The sequence below is a fragment of the Centruroides sculpturatus genome, unplaced genomic scaffold (assembly GCF_000671375.1).
Source record: "Centruroides sculpturatus isolate CEXI.00-Female unplaced genomic scaffold, Cexi_2.0 scaffold1453, whole genome shotgun sequence".
Taxonomy (NCBI): domain Eukaryota; kingdom Metazoa; phylum Arthropoda; class Arachnida; order Scorpiones; family Buthidae; genus Centruroides; species Centruroides sculpturatus.
This window is the reverse complement of record NW_019385723.1, coordinates 87,675-103,249: the sequence shown is the minus strand read 5'-3', so window position 1 is coordinate 103,249 and position 15,575 is coordinate 87,675. Positions and strand designations below refer to the sequence as shown.

The 15,575-nt window shown below is 30.5% G+C and overlaps 1 protein-coding gene across 1 annotated transcript in view; it reads left to right on the top strand.

The window, feature by feature from the left end:
- Positions 1-15,575, top strand: part of LOC111641543 (heterogeneous nuclear ribonucleoprotein U-like protein 1) — an 88,501-nt gene that overhangs the window by 53,074 nt on the left and 19,852 nt on the right. Inside the window, exons 9-10 of the mRNA XM_023387718.1 lie at positions 4,232-4,387; positions 12,815-12,931. Of these exons, the coding sequence (XP_023243486.1) occupies positions 4,232-4,387; positions 12,815-12,931 (273 nt within the window). The remainder of the gene's footprint in view (positions 1-4,231; positions 4,388-12,814; positions 12,932-15,575) is intronic.

The window sequence follows — 15,575 nt, the reverse complement described above, 5'->3', positions numbered from 1 at the left end:
TATCATTTTCTGTCGTGATTGAAACTAATTAAATAGGTGCTAAAACTGTTGCAATTACGTATATAGACACTTCGTAAAGTGATGCAATAACATCAAAGGAAATTTAAAGTATAATAAAGAATATACAATGAAGTTATCCAAAATTTTATTTTAAAGCATTTACCAATTTAATGCATTTAAAAAATAAATACTGGACTAACGTTTAATTAATGAACATTTTTGGCTTTACAAAGGCTTAAACGTCATATTTTCCTAATTACATAAAATTTAATCAAAAGGATAATATTAAACATAATTTAATGATATTTTTAACAGAACTTATCTGAGACATAACTTCTTTCTCTGTAAACACACAAAATACAAATGCTAATTTACATAAAATGATTCTTTATTCTTGTATAAAAAGCAATTTCACCAAGTCACATCACAAATAAATACTCAAAATTTAAACAATGAAATTATTTATGGAGACAAATAAGGAAACATTTTTCAACTTTTTCACATTAAAAATTGTGGGAACCGCATTCCATTTCAGCAGCTTCCTTCCGTCAGCTCTTTTCAGTTCAAACTGCGATTCTTCGAAATGAAGCTGAACAACAAATAATTTAATGTGAGCTCACGTATACATTTCAAGACAGTAACTATAGAAAATTACATGATATACACTAACCTCACACAGTTTAGAATGATCAGTTGGCTGCCACTTATCCCGTCTGCAGTTCTGCACCCATTTCGCTCGCCTCTGCTTATCTGCAGGAAATCTGAACAATCGAACGTCGGTAGACTTACTTTTACAATTAGGTACAACACAATAACCCATTGCTTAACGTTTTGAGTACGTATATAAGTAATAATAGTCGACTCACGCAGGAACCACGTATGTTGAGCTCTATCGATGAGTCCCAAAATGGCCGCTGCCGCATAGAATCACGGGAGCGTGTCCTGACCTTCTTATATAGACCTTGGTTCATAATACAGATCTCAGTGCCATCTATTGTTTACTTCTTAACTAATTTCTTAAAATTAATTTTATATATTAAAATACGTTATTTTCCTTATAAAATTCACATTTAAAGTAAAAAATTTTACAGTATTAAAAAGGATCTTTACTTTCAGTCAAATTTGTTATCTAATGTTTTCAATTTAACTGCATATTTTCATTGAAAAGTTTATTTCCTGTATAACTTTTGTCATGTAAAATGATCAAATGATTTCTTTTAAAGTGCAAATTGAACAATCCTACCAAACTAACAAAAATGTACAATTTGCATATCAATCAATGCTCGAAGTAAACCTTTTAAAGACATTAAACCATTCATTTGGAGCCCCGAACATTTTTCTAATTACAGTCGACCCCCCTATAAGACAGTAGATACGTTCCATTCTTTAGTAATCCATTTCTTACGAGTCCTTCCAATCACAGCCCGACACATGTCAAGTTTACAGACTACGGCTATTTGAAAGGTTTTCTTCCATAAAATTAATCGATTCTAGACTAATCCAACTCAACATTTCCAAAATACGTATATTTTTTTTTGGAAATAATCCATATAAACTACGCTATAAACAAAAAATTGTAGGATTACTTACCGAGTGTGCACCATTCGACATCGCCATTGCTCAAGCTTGTTTTCGTTGCAGAAAAACTCAGCAAACTGCGGCTGCGATTTCTGATGTTATTTTTCTGCGAAAACTTCACTGAACTTTGGAGACATCATTAATATAAATAATTTTTATTGCCATTGAATAAGAAATGTTTCTTATTCAAGAAATGTATAAAATTACAGTACTGTATTAGACTTACGGTACCTAATTTACACACTGTACAGACGATAGTTTGCCTAAACTCTCCGTAGCGTGGCGCTAGGCGGTGGAAATTATACATATAATTATAATAAAGTTAAAATAAATTAAGTTAATATATAATTATATGTACAGTACCTAATTTATATATAATACTGTACAGACGATAGTAATCTCTCCGTATCGTGGCGCTTGATGGTGCGGAAAGTAGTTCGGCTGCCCGATGACGTAATTTTATGTAATTATAGGAGTTTTTTACCATTTTTTATGGATACCGTCGCAATTTTTTCGCTGTCTTATAGGAATCGTAATTATAGGAATCCGTTTTATAGGGGGTCTACTGTATAAGTGTTTTCTTATTTTATAATTGAATTTATTATTACACTTACAAATTATGTATAAAAATTTTATTAAAACATTAAATGCATCCTGATTAAATAATAGCCTCATTATACACAATCAAAAAAACACACCTTTAATAGATAGGGCATACAAGTACAATGGGACCAGGCAGCCATCATCAGATCCACATCTAATATACACACTATGAGATATCTGGAAAAATTGGAGATTTTTAAAGCACACAGAAAATCTGGTTGTATCAACTATAGAAATGCAAACAGCTTGGCTATTGCATGGCGGTTCTTTTATGAAAGTTAATTTTATTAAGGGACATTTATTCGTCTATTTTTACTTTTTATTCTTTACAGTAGATCCCCCTATAATACAGTAGATATATTCTGTCAAATGTCAATTTATTGCTGCCATTTGTTTGCCTTTGAATTGAGTGTGGTACAAAACAAGTGTCTCAAACAATAAGAGTTACATGTAGTAACATCTGCATGCAAATTTAAGTTGCAGTGCTGATAAAAATGTCATTTGCACTGCAAAATCATACATTTAGTAACAGATACTTATGGAAGAGATCCATTTATGAGTCCTCATTAACACTTTACAAGGGAAGTGCTATTTGAGAAAGCACTGTATTGACGTTTGATCATATTACCTAAATATAGTAGATACATTCTGTTTTATATGAATTCATGTTTTACGATCACTTAAATACATGAGCCAATCACAGCCTGGCATGTATGCAGTTTAGGGACTACGGCTGTTTGAAAGGTTTTCTTCCATAAAATTAATCGATTCTAGACTAATTTGACTCAACATTTCCAAAACAGGTATAATTTTTTGGGAATAATCCATATAAACTATGCTATAAACAAAAAATTGTAGGATTACATACAGAGTGTGCACCGTTCAACGATGCCATTTCTTAAGCTTGTTTTTGTTGTGGAGCTGCGCATCAAACGGCATGCGGTGTTTTCTGATAAGTTATTTTTCTGCAAAAAATTTGCTGAATTTTGGAGACATCATTAATATAAATATAATTTTTATGGTTTGGTTTTTAGTAGGTCCACTGCTCGTTTAAACTCAACGGTTTGTGCAATATCCGCTATTGGTCTAGATTCAACTAATCCTGTTGCAACATGAGTCAGCGATGACGTTTTACCCTATTATATGAGCCTCTTTTAGCATGTTTATACGAATACGATTGCAATTTTTTCGTTGTGATATACGAATCCATATTATATGAACCCGTTTTATAGGGGGTCTGCTGTATTTTATTTCTGTGGTTATTAATTTATGAATCTCAACCACAATTTTGCTTATTTATATATTTTAGAATTCCTGTTATCGTTTATTTTTAAATTTTTGTATTTACGTTCTATTTTCACATTCAATTGTATTATAACTGAAAAAGATCAGTTANTATTTTTACTTTTTATTCTTTACAGTAGATCCCCCTATAATACAGTAGATATATTCTGTCAAATCTCAATTTATTGCTGCCATTTGTTTGCCTTTGAATTGAGTGTGGTACAAAACAAGTGTCTCAAACAATAAGAGTTACATGTAGTAACATCTGCATGCAAATTTAAGTTGCAGTGCTGATAAAAATGTCATTTGCACTGCAAAATCATACATTTAGTAACAGATACTTATGGAAGAGATCCATTTATGAGTCCTCATTAACACTTTACAAGGGAAGTGCTATTTGAGAAAGCACTGTATTGACGTTTGATCATATTACCTAAATATAGTAGATACATTCTGTTTTATATGAATTCATGTATGACATAGGAGAGTCTCTTGAGTCTCCATAGATATAACAAACACGGAAATAAATAACACAAAATAAATTGTAGCTACAGTATATGTCGATTACGTGCGATGCGTCCGAACATGTAAGCTGAACAATAGTGTGAGGGGGGTGAGTAATCAAGAGTTGCGTGGCGCTCAAACAAAAGACGAATTGACGAGATTTGAAAATCGCGTAAGTTGGGGTAGCGTAAGTTGAGGTATTACTGTATTATAAATGAGTTAATTAAGATATTTTTCAATTTTACAAATTACTACTTTGTAGAATGCAGATACTAATCCAATTGAAATTAGTTATGCCAAGAATGGAAGACATTTAGGAATTGCATATAGAATACCAAGGGAACAGATTGGAGAACAAGCACTTTATCCCCATGTTCTTACAAAAAATTGTGAATTTTTTGTCAATTTTGGTCAGTTGGTAAGTTTGTTTATTTTTAAAATGGACTTACAAAAGATGATAGAATTTTCTTAAAATTAACAAAATTATTATTTATAAAATTTCTTCAAGTTTTGTATATATTTACTATTGTATATATAATAATGAGTTGGTTACATTTAGTTCATAATACAGATCTCAGTGCCATCTATTGTTTACTTCTTAACTAATTTCTTAAAATTAATTTTATATATTAAAATACGTTATTTTCCTTATAAAATTCACATTTAAAGTAAAAAATTTTACAGTATTAAAAAGGATCTTTACTTTCAGTCAAATTTGTTATCTAATGTGTTCAATTTAACTGCATATTTTCATTGAAAAGTTTATTTCCTGTATAACTTTTGTCATGTAAAATGATCAAATGATTTCTTTTAAAGTGCAAATTGAACAATCCTACCAAACTAACAAAAATGTACAATTTGCATATCAATCAATGCTCGAAGTAAACCTTTTAAAGACATTAAACCATTCATTTGGAGCCCCGAACATTTTTCTAATTACAGTCGACCCCCCTATAAGACAGTAGATACGTTCCATTCTTTAGTAATCCATTTCTTACGAGTCCTTCCAATCACAGCCCGACACATGTCAAGTTTACAGACTACGGCTATTTGAAAGGTTTTCTTCCATAAAATTAATCGATTCTAGACTAATCCAACTCAACATTTCCAAAATACGTATATTTTTTTTTTGGAAATAATCCATATAAACTACACTATAAACAAAAAATTGTAGGATTACTTACCGAGTGTGCACCATTCGACATCGCCATTGCTCAAGCTTGTTTTCGTTGCAGAAAAACTCAGCAAACTGCGGCTGCGATTTCTGATGTTATTTTTCTGCGAAAACTTCACTGAACTTTGGAGACATCATTAATATAAATAATTTTTATTGCCATTGAATAAGAAATGTTTCTTATTCAAGAAATGTATAAAATTACAGTACTGTATTAGACTTACGGTACCTAATTTACACACTGTACAGACGATAGTTTGCCTAAACTCTCCGTAGCGTGGCGCTAGGCGGTGGAAATTATACATATAATTATAATAAAGTTAAAATAAATTAAGTTAATATATAATTATATGTACAGTACCTAATTTATATATAATACTGTACAGACGATAGTAATCTCTCCGTATCGTGGCGCTTGATGGTGCGGAAAGTAGTTCGGCTGCCCGATGACGTTTTACGTAATTATAGGAGTTTTTACCATTTTTTACGGATACCGTCGCAATTTTTTCGCTGTCTTATAGGAATCGTAATTATAGGAATCCGTTTTATAGGGGGTCTACTGTATAAGTGTTTTCTTATTTTATAATTGAATTTATTATTACACTTACAAATTATGTATAAAAATTTTATTAAAACATTAAATGCATCCTGATTAAATAATAGCCTCATTATACACAATCAAAAAAACACACCTTTAATAGATAGGGCATACAAGTACAATGGGACCAGGCAGCCATCATCAGATCCACATCTAATATACACACTATGAGATATCTGGAAAAATTGGAGATTTTTAAAGCACACAGAAAATCTGGTTGTATCAACTATAGAAATGCAAACAGCTTGGCTATTGCATGGCGGTTCTTTTATGAAAGTTAATTTTATTAAGGGACATTTATTCGTCTATTTTTACTTTTTATTCTTTACAGTAGATCCCCCTATAATACAGTAGATATATTCTGTCAAATGTCAATTTATTGCTGCCATTTGTTTGCCTTTGAATTGAGTGTGGTACAAAACAAGTGTCTCAAACAATAAGAGTTACATGTAGTAACATCTGCATGCAAATTTAAGTTGCAGTGCTGATAAAAATGTCATTTGCACTGCAAAATCATACATTTAGTAACAGATACTTATGGAAGAGATCCATTTATGAGTCCTCATTAACACTTTACAAGGGAAGTGCTATTTGAGAAAGCACTGTATTGACGTTTGATCATATTACCTAAATATAGTAGATACATTCTGTTTTATATGAATTCATGTTTTACGATCACTTAAATACATGAGCCAATCACAGCCTGGCATGTATGCAGTTTAGGGACTACGGCTGTTTGAAAGGTTTTCTTCCATAAAATTAATCGATTCTAGACTAATTTGACTCAACATTTCCAAAACAGGTATAATTTTTTGGGAATAATCCATATAAACTATGCTATAAACAAAAAATTGTAGGATTACATACAGAGTGTGCACCGTTCAACGATGCCATTTCTTAAGCTTGTTTTTGTTGTGGAGCTGCGCATCAAACGGCATGCGGTGTTTTCTGATAAGTTATTTTTCTGCAAAAAATTTGCTGAATTTTGGAGACATCATTAATATAAATATAATTTTTATGGTTTGGTTTTTAGTAGGTCCACTGCTCGTTTAAACTCAACGGTTTGTGCAATATCCGCTATTGGTCTAGATTCAACTAATCCTGTTGCAACATGAGTCAGCGATGACGTTTTACCCTATTATATGAGCCTCTTTTAGCATGTTTATACGAATACGATTGCAATTTTTTCGTTGTGATATACGAATCCATATTATATGAACCCGTTTTATAGGGGGTCTGCTGTATTTTATTTCTGTGGTTATTAATTTATGAATCTCAACCACAATTTTGCTTATTTATATATTTTAGAATTCCTGTTATCGTTTATTTTTAAATTTTTGTATTTACGTTCTATTTTCACATTCAATTGTATTATAACTGAAAAAGATCAGTTAAATTGATTGAAAATGTTATTATTTAGTAAATTTTTTTGCTGGATCTTTTAAAGGTGTGTTTTTTTGTTTTTTAGTCTAATTTATCTACATAATTTGAAGTTTGGACTATTTACAAAAAGTCAAAATTTACTTTTGAGTCCATCTTTATCCTTATTACACTACATAGAAGTAACAGTCACAAAAAATTTTCTGCTTTGAAGAACTCTTCTTAAAACACAGGTAAAAATTGGTAAAAAATCCCAATGGTTAAAAAAGATCAAGTGTCAGCCTTTCTCTGTAGGTTTCTGACACTTTTACAATTAAAAACACACAGAAATTCTTCACACTATCATTTTTATCCATTCTTTTAAACTGCTTCTAGCCCTCTAGTGGTAGTTACGAGTATCTACATTATTTGCATATAGTTACAATTTTTGTGATTACTCAGGATTTATTTCTTCATAATTTGAAGAATTTTTGTATATAGTCCAAACTAATTTTTGTAAATAGTCCAAACTTCAAATTATGAAGAAATAAATCCTGAGTAATCACAAAAATTGTAACTAATTTATCTAGTTGATACAAAATATATGGATTATACACAATATTATAGATGGGCATCCATTCCATTGCACAATGAAAATGGCATATTGTATAATCAGGTGAGAGAACATTAAGTTGTAGTTTGTTCAGCCTACCACTCTGGAGAATCCAGGATAAAAGCTGGGTAGGGAAGAACTCCAGAAATTTTTCATGTGTAGTCTGTCCCAAATGTGTCAGGCTCATAGCCCGTTCATTCCATTGTGGGCCTATCCAGACCTACGATGGGCCTGGAGAAAAGGCCCTTTTAGTGTCCTTGAGGTGGAAAGAATCCAAAATGAGAAAATAAAGAAATAAATATTTATATATACATATAGGTCAATCTTGTTTAATTTTAACTTGGTTAATTTGAATTTTTGGATAATTCAAATTTTTCTTGAATATCCTATTACATGTAATGTTAAAATTACCTGTTTAATTCAAACATTTTTTTTAATTTTTGGATAATTCAAAGCAGTAGTAATCTTATATTTTGAAAATTTCTAGGGTTTTATCATTTCAGAATATCTATTTTCTTGGAATTCTTGCCTGCCCTGTAGTTGTCCTTTCACCTTTCATATTCTAATTTGTGGTTTGCTGATAAGCTATTTACAGTACAATAGATAAAAAGCAATAGGAGACTACTGTTGTTAAACATGTAATGTGTTTGAAATTCCCACCACATCACGTGCTAGGTTTCAGGTGCTAGTAATTATCTGTAATTGTTTAGTGTAGTATAGTTCTTATTGTNCAGGTAAAAATTGGTAAAAAATCCCAATGGTTAAAAAAGATCAAGTGTCAGCCTTTCTCTGTAGGTTTCTGACACTTTTACAATTAAAAACACACAGAAATTCTTCACACTATCATTTTTATCCATTCTTTTAAACTGCTTCTAGCCCTCTAGTGGTAGTTACGAGTATCTACATTATTTGCATATAGTTACAATTTTTGTGATTACTCAGGATTTATTTCTTCATAATTTGAAGAATTTTTGTATATAGTCCAAACTAATTTTTGTAAATAGTCCAAACTTCAAATTATGAAGAAATAAATCCTGAGTAATCACAAAAATTGTAACTAATTTATCTAGTTGATACAAAATATATGGATTATACACAATATTATAGATGGGCATCCATTCCATTGCACAATGAAAATGGCATATTGTATAATCAGGTGAGAGAACATTAAGTTGTAGTTTGTTCAGCCTACCACTCTGGAGAATCCAGGATAAAAGCTGGGTAGGGAATAACTCCAGAAATTTTTCATGTGTAGTCTGTCCCAAATGTGTCAGGCTCATAGCCCGTTCATTCCATTGTGGGCCTATCCAGACCTACGATGGGCCTGGAGAAAAGGCCCTTTTAGTGTCCTTGAGGTGGAAAGAATCCAAAATGAGAAAATAAAGAAATAAATATTTATATATACATATAGGTCAATCTTGTTTAATTTTAACTTGGTTAATTTGAATTTTTGGATAATTCAAATTTTTCTTGAATATCCTATTACATGTAATGTTAAAATTACCTGTTTAATTCAAACATTTTTTTTAATTTTTGGATAATTCAAAGCAGTAGTAATCTTATATTTTGAAAATTTCTAGGGTTTTATCATTTCAGAATATCTATTTTCTTGGAATTCTTGCCTGCCCTGTAGTTGTCCTTTCACCTTTCATATTCTAATTTGTGGTTTGCTGATAAGCTATTTACAGTACAATAGATAAAAAGCAATAGGAGACTACTGTTGTTAAACATGTAATGTGTTTCAAATTCCCACCACATCACGTGCTAGGTTTCAGGTGCTAGTAATTATCTGTAATTGTTTAGTGTAGTATAGTTCTTATTGTAGGCCTACTTTTCTGTTTCTTTACTGTACTGTAGTTTTTTTACTATATTGTATTGTATCGAAGCCTGGATCATATGATAATGCTTTAACTTTGGAAAGAAAAATTGAGGTAATTAACGAAGTAGAAAAAGGAATAAAACGAAAAAGATATTGCCACTAATCAGTGCCCTTGGTCATCAAGTGTCTCTAATAATTTTTAAGATGATTATAAAATCATGACACAACAGAGTAGAGGTCAAAATTAGCATGATATTCCTACAGTTTACACCTTTTAAACATTTCTCTCACCCAACATTGTCTTTTTTAAGCTATCTTTCATATTTGTAAAAAATACAGTTACTCTTCACTTTACAACCGAGTTCCATTCCAACGACTATGTCATTAAGCAAATTGGTCAATAAGTGAGGAGCTTGCACCAGGAATATAGGATCGTTATAAAATTAAAAAATTTATGCTACAAACTTCAAATTTATTCATAAAAAGATATGCATATGTACGGTACATATTATCATTTGTTTATTTGGTTATCTGGAGATGTAGTGGGTCCAGGTAAGGGAGATGACGACGATGAAATATAAGTTCTGGGCTAAATACCTTCAAGGATGGAGGTCCTGGATGTAACAGTCGAAAAGAAACTCATAAGTGTGGTTTGCTTTGTAATCTTCTTTTTTTCTTGATAAATTTCTCTATAGCACTTTTAAAGTTCACTTATCCTATATTCAACTTTATGTTTAAAACGTTCAGTATTTGGATCTATAGCCACATTAATTTTGGAGAACACATCTGCTAATCCATGTACCATGAATTTTTTTTTTTTTTTTCACTTCTTCGGTTCTTTCCTCTTTTTCTCTTCCAAATGCTGCATCATTTCTAACTCTATTAAATCCTCATTTGTTAGCTCTCCATTGGCATAATCCACTAATTCAACAATGTATTCCACTTCAACATCTAAATTAAGCACATTGGCAAGGCATGCAATTGTTTGAATTATATCAGTTTGTTCAAGATTGTCAAATGATTCGATATTGTTCACAAAACTTTTTTGCATTTTTTCTACATGCCTTGCATATACTTATCTGTCACTTTGTCCCAAGCTGATTTAATGTTTTTAATGCAATCTAAAATACTGTATGATTTCAAAAAATCACAGAGTTACTACATCATTTTCTGTTGCTGCTACAGCTTGGGAAAAAGTTGTGTGCAAATAAAACGCTTTGAACATAGCTATAGCGCCCTGATCCATTGGCTGTAGGACAGCATTTGTGTTTTGTGTTTTTAGGACTACCTTTACATCAGGGTGTAGCTTATCAGTATGGCCTGCAGGTGGTCTGGAGCATTATCAAGCAGGAGAATAATTTTAAAAGGAACTCCCATTTTCAAACAATAATGCTGGACTGAGGGTATGAAGCAGTTCAAAACCAATCTTCAAATAAAGGTTGAGTCATCCATGCATTTTTATTTGCATGATAATAAATGGGCAGACTATTTTTACTAATGTTCTTTAATGCATGTGAGTTTTCAGAGCTATAGATCAGGAAAGGCTTTAAGTTGAACCCAGCGGCATTCCCTCCCAACAAAAACATGATTTTATCTTTAAAAACCTTGAAACTATGCATTGCCTTAGCTTCTTTGTGCATATAGGACCTTTCAGGTATTTTTTCCACCAAAGCCCAGTTTCATCCACATTGAATATCTGTTCCAGGCAGTAGCTGCCTTTTTTAATTGTTCCAGCCAATTTGTCAACAAATTTTTCTGCTGTTTCTACATCCTCACTTGCCACCTCAGCACTGATTTTCCAATTATGCAGGTTGAATCTAAACTGCCTAAACTGTTGAATCATCCATGGCTTGCTGTAAATGATTCTGTCAATTTTTAGCCTTCATGTGCCTTCAAAGTCTCGAAGATACTGCATGCTTTAACTTGAATTATTAAAAGGCTTATCAGCAATATTATTTTGCATTTGGTTGTCAAACCAGATCACCAATAATTTATCCACACCATGAATAAGACCTTTTCGCTGTCTAGTTATTATGGCTTTAAATCCTGTCGATGATTTCACCGCCGCTTTCACTCTTAACTTTATCCTTTAAAATTTTTGAAATTGTCAAATGTGCCAATTTCAAGTTACATGCTATATTTTTAACCATTTTACCAGCTTCGTAGTCTTGTATGATTTTTATTTTCATTTCAAGGTCGATAGCTTTCCTTCGTTTCTTAACAATTTCTCCAGATGATACTATACTTTTTCTTTTCATCAACATCTGTATTATTTTGGGGTTACAAATATGTAAAAGAAAATGAGGTGACTGCACAGTGACTGCCTGTCGGAATGAAACTGACTGAAAAAGTGCATAGCAAGCTTGTAGTACGCTCAGTGCACATGTCACCATTCGCCACTGACTGACACTAAAGCTGAGAAAGGGGATTCCCTGAATTGCAGGTTAAAATTCAATTGGTTGTAAGTGTGATGGATCTTTAAGCAGATAGGTCGTAAAGTGAGGAGTACCTGTATGCAATAGTTGTTAAAAACAATGTGGAAATGTTTTTTTTTTTTTTTTTTACTGATGATTTTTTCTCTTGTTTATAAATGATTAGTTATTCAAAATTTGCAATCACTTTTCACTTTGCATTCTACACCAGTTTTGCTTTTGTTTTTTGCTTTTTGCTCAGTTTTAAGTTTAACAAAAAAATCTGACAACAAAGTAAGTACACTCACTATATCTGTATTATTTAATAATTATCAATAAAGTTGGATAATTCAAATTGCTTTGCACTGCCTCTGAACTTCAAATTAGCCAAGTTTGTATATATTTTTTTTTGTGTGTGTGTGTGTGTAGTTATTTTGTCTTTACATTTGAAATTATAACAATTCAAAACAAACACAACATTTTTTACATGTTGTATGTATGAAAACATAAAGAAACTTTTTATTAAAAAATAAAAGAAACTCATAGTTGAATATAAATAAAAATTTTAAGACAAAGTAATTTTACATAAATCAGATCTAATTGATATTAAGTTTTTTTTATTGCATTAATAATTGCTGTTGGCATGAATCATCTACAAAAACTAAAATATGACTTAATTCACATATCCAGTTCGAGAAGTACTGCTTTAAAGAATTTTTTCATCCAAAGAAGTTCTCTATAGTCATATTTCTGATTTTAAAATCACTCTAAACTAATATCATCAGACACAGTTTAAAGTATTATATTTAACATTTTCAATTTATAATTAATTAATTTTGAGTTTTTGATATACATGTGTTTTTTAATTTAGCCTGAACCTCTTTTTCCATTATGTCCTGGATATGAAAATTACACATTTATTAGTTGTGCACCGGCAGCATGGTTAGAAAGAGGTACTCTTCCACCAACTAAAAAGGAAGATTGTGAGGTTAAGTATTGAAATTTTATATATTATAAATTTTGTTTTTTAAACTATAAAACATTTAGTCATATGCATGATTAACATGAGTTGAAATGCAACCAGCTTATGTATTATTATATTTATCAATAACAATTTTTAATTAAAATTTTAACGTATTCAAATATTCTACAGAAGTTTTTTTAATCACATTATACTATAGGAAACGGTTTTATAGGGGGATCTACTGTACTGTATGATTTCAAAAAATCACAGAGTTACTACATCATTTTCTGTTGCTGCTACAGCTTGGGAAAAAGTTGTGTGCAAATAAAACGCTTTGAACATAGCTATAGCGCCCTGATCCATTGGCTGTAGGACAGCATTTGTGTTTTGTGTTTTTAGGACTACCTTTACATCAGGGTGTAGCTTATCAGTATGGCCTGCAGGTGGTCTGGAGCATTATCAAGCAGGAGAATAATTTTAAAAGGAACTCCCATTTTCAAACAATAATGCTGGACTGAGGGTATGAAGCAGTTCAAAACCAATCTTCAAATAAAGGTTGAGTCATCCATGCATTTTTATTTGCATGATAATAAATGGGCAGACTGTTTTTACTAATGTTCTTTAATGCATGTGAGTTTTCAGAGCGATAGATCAGGAAAGGCTTTAACTTGAACCCAGCGGCATTCCCTCCCAACAAAAACATGATTTTATCTTTAAAAACCTTGAAACTATGCATTGCCTTAGCTTCTTTNTAAATAAATAAATAATTTAGATTGAACTTTCTAATTTAAACAAATTAATACATAAATATTTAATTATATTTAAACATATTAGCTGAACAGAATACAATGCTATCTTGTTTGGTGCAAAACCATTTGATGCAAAACCATTTGACCAAGAAAAAGTTGAAAAATAATTATATAAGCTAAATTGTAATTTTATTGTTAAAAATTTCATCTGTTTTGCTTTATCATTCCATTGGCAAATTAATTTGTTATTGGAATGATAAAGCAAAACAGCTTATCAGTAATATGTCAGTTTTAAATATCATAGTTAGATAATCTTCCTTTTACGATAATCAAATTTCAAAATTTACTAGTATTGATATCTCAATGGGTCATAGAATATCAAATTTCAAAATTATGAGTTGTATTACTACTTACTAGCACGGAATCATTCTCCACTTTTAGATATCTGTACTAAAAGCTGGCTCTTCAGATAGATATGCTGAAAATTTAATTATTTTGAAAGCTGTCGATATCAATGTTTTTAATATGAAAATCATGTTTTTGCATGTTTTGTTTGGCTTGTACAGAATGGTCTGTCATTGCATTGGATGATATCAATCTTGTTGCTGTTTTGTGTCAATTTGCATAAAGTATATTATTAAGAAAAAATATAAATAATTTTAACAAAATATATATTTCCTATTGTTTGCATGCCATCCGTGGCTTTTGCATTTGAGATTTTAGATGTAGAAATTTTAATATGTGAAGATTTTAATATATTTATTTAAATGTTTGGAGTTATTGCCATTTGTATTTTCTAACAATTTTTGTCCAATTGCTGGTGTTTGATTTTCAGCAATTGTAATATATTTAATGCAAATTTATAAATACAATAAAATTCACTTATAATCACGGATATTATTAGTTACTTAATGTTATCAGAATGCATGTCCCAAAGCATATAAGTTTAAGCAATTAAAACTGTTTACAATAAGCACTTCGCTTATTGTAAACAATTATACGCTTATTGTAAACAGTTTTAATTGTAGTTACCACATTATTGTCAGATGAACAGGTTTTTTTTTTTGTTGGCCTCATTATGCAGCTAACATGCAATCATTATCAGTTTTAACCATTACTTTAAATAGTAATAATTGATCATTTTAATCATTATTTTATTATGTACAATAATTAAAATTGATAGAATTTCTTACTTTATTTATACAACAGCTGTTAAATAACAGTAATACAAAAAACAATAAACATTAGATAAATTATTATTATTATAATTAATGGATATTTGAGTTATAAAAGTTTTTATTGTTTTTACATGTCCATTTAGTGTTAGTCAATAAAACCAAAAATTCCATTAATTGTAGTCTTATTGACATGCCTATTTAATGTTATAGACAAGTTTCAAAGTGATTACAATAAAACAACAGAACAAAGAAATATTATATTGTCAAATTATTGCATATTAATTTGTTATGGGATTACATAAACAATTCAGAATTTTAAATTGTTAAGAATTGTTGACTGTATAGAAAATAAATTTATTGTGAAGAAGACCATCACAATGTTGCACTGATAAAAGTTTGAGCTAATGTAGAGTTAAATATATCAATAAATACACAATTCAAATATTTTAAATATGTAAAATGGTACATTGGTAAACTAGAAGAAATTTGTATATTATGTTTGATGTAGCAGAAATTAAAATAATTATATACAGTTATACCTCAACTTATGTCGTTTTGAGTTACGTCATTTCCGATTATACGTCGTTTGTCAAAAAAGTATATGGAAAAATAAAAATCAAGTTTAAGTCATTTTATTCGACTTTACGTCTGTTCGCCACAAATATTGAAGTCATAATATCACTAGAAAAGCGTTTAAAGCACATAAAATCATATTAAAATATATACATTTACAAGTATGTA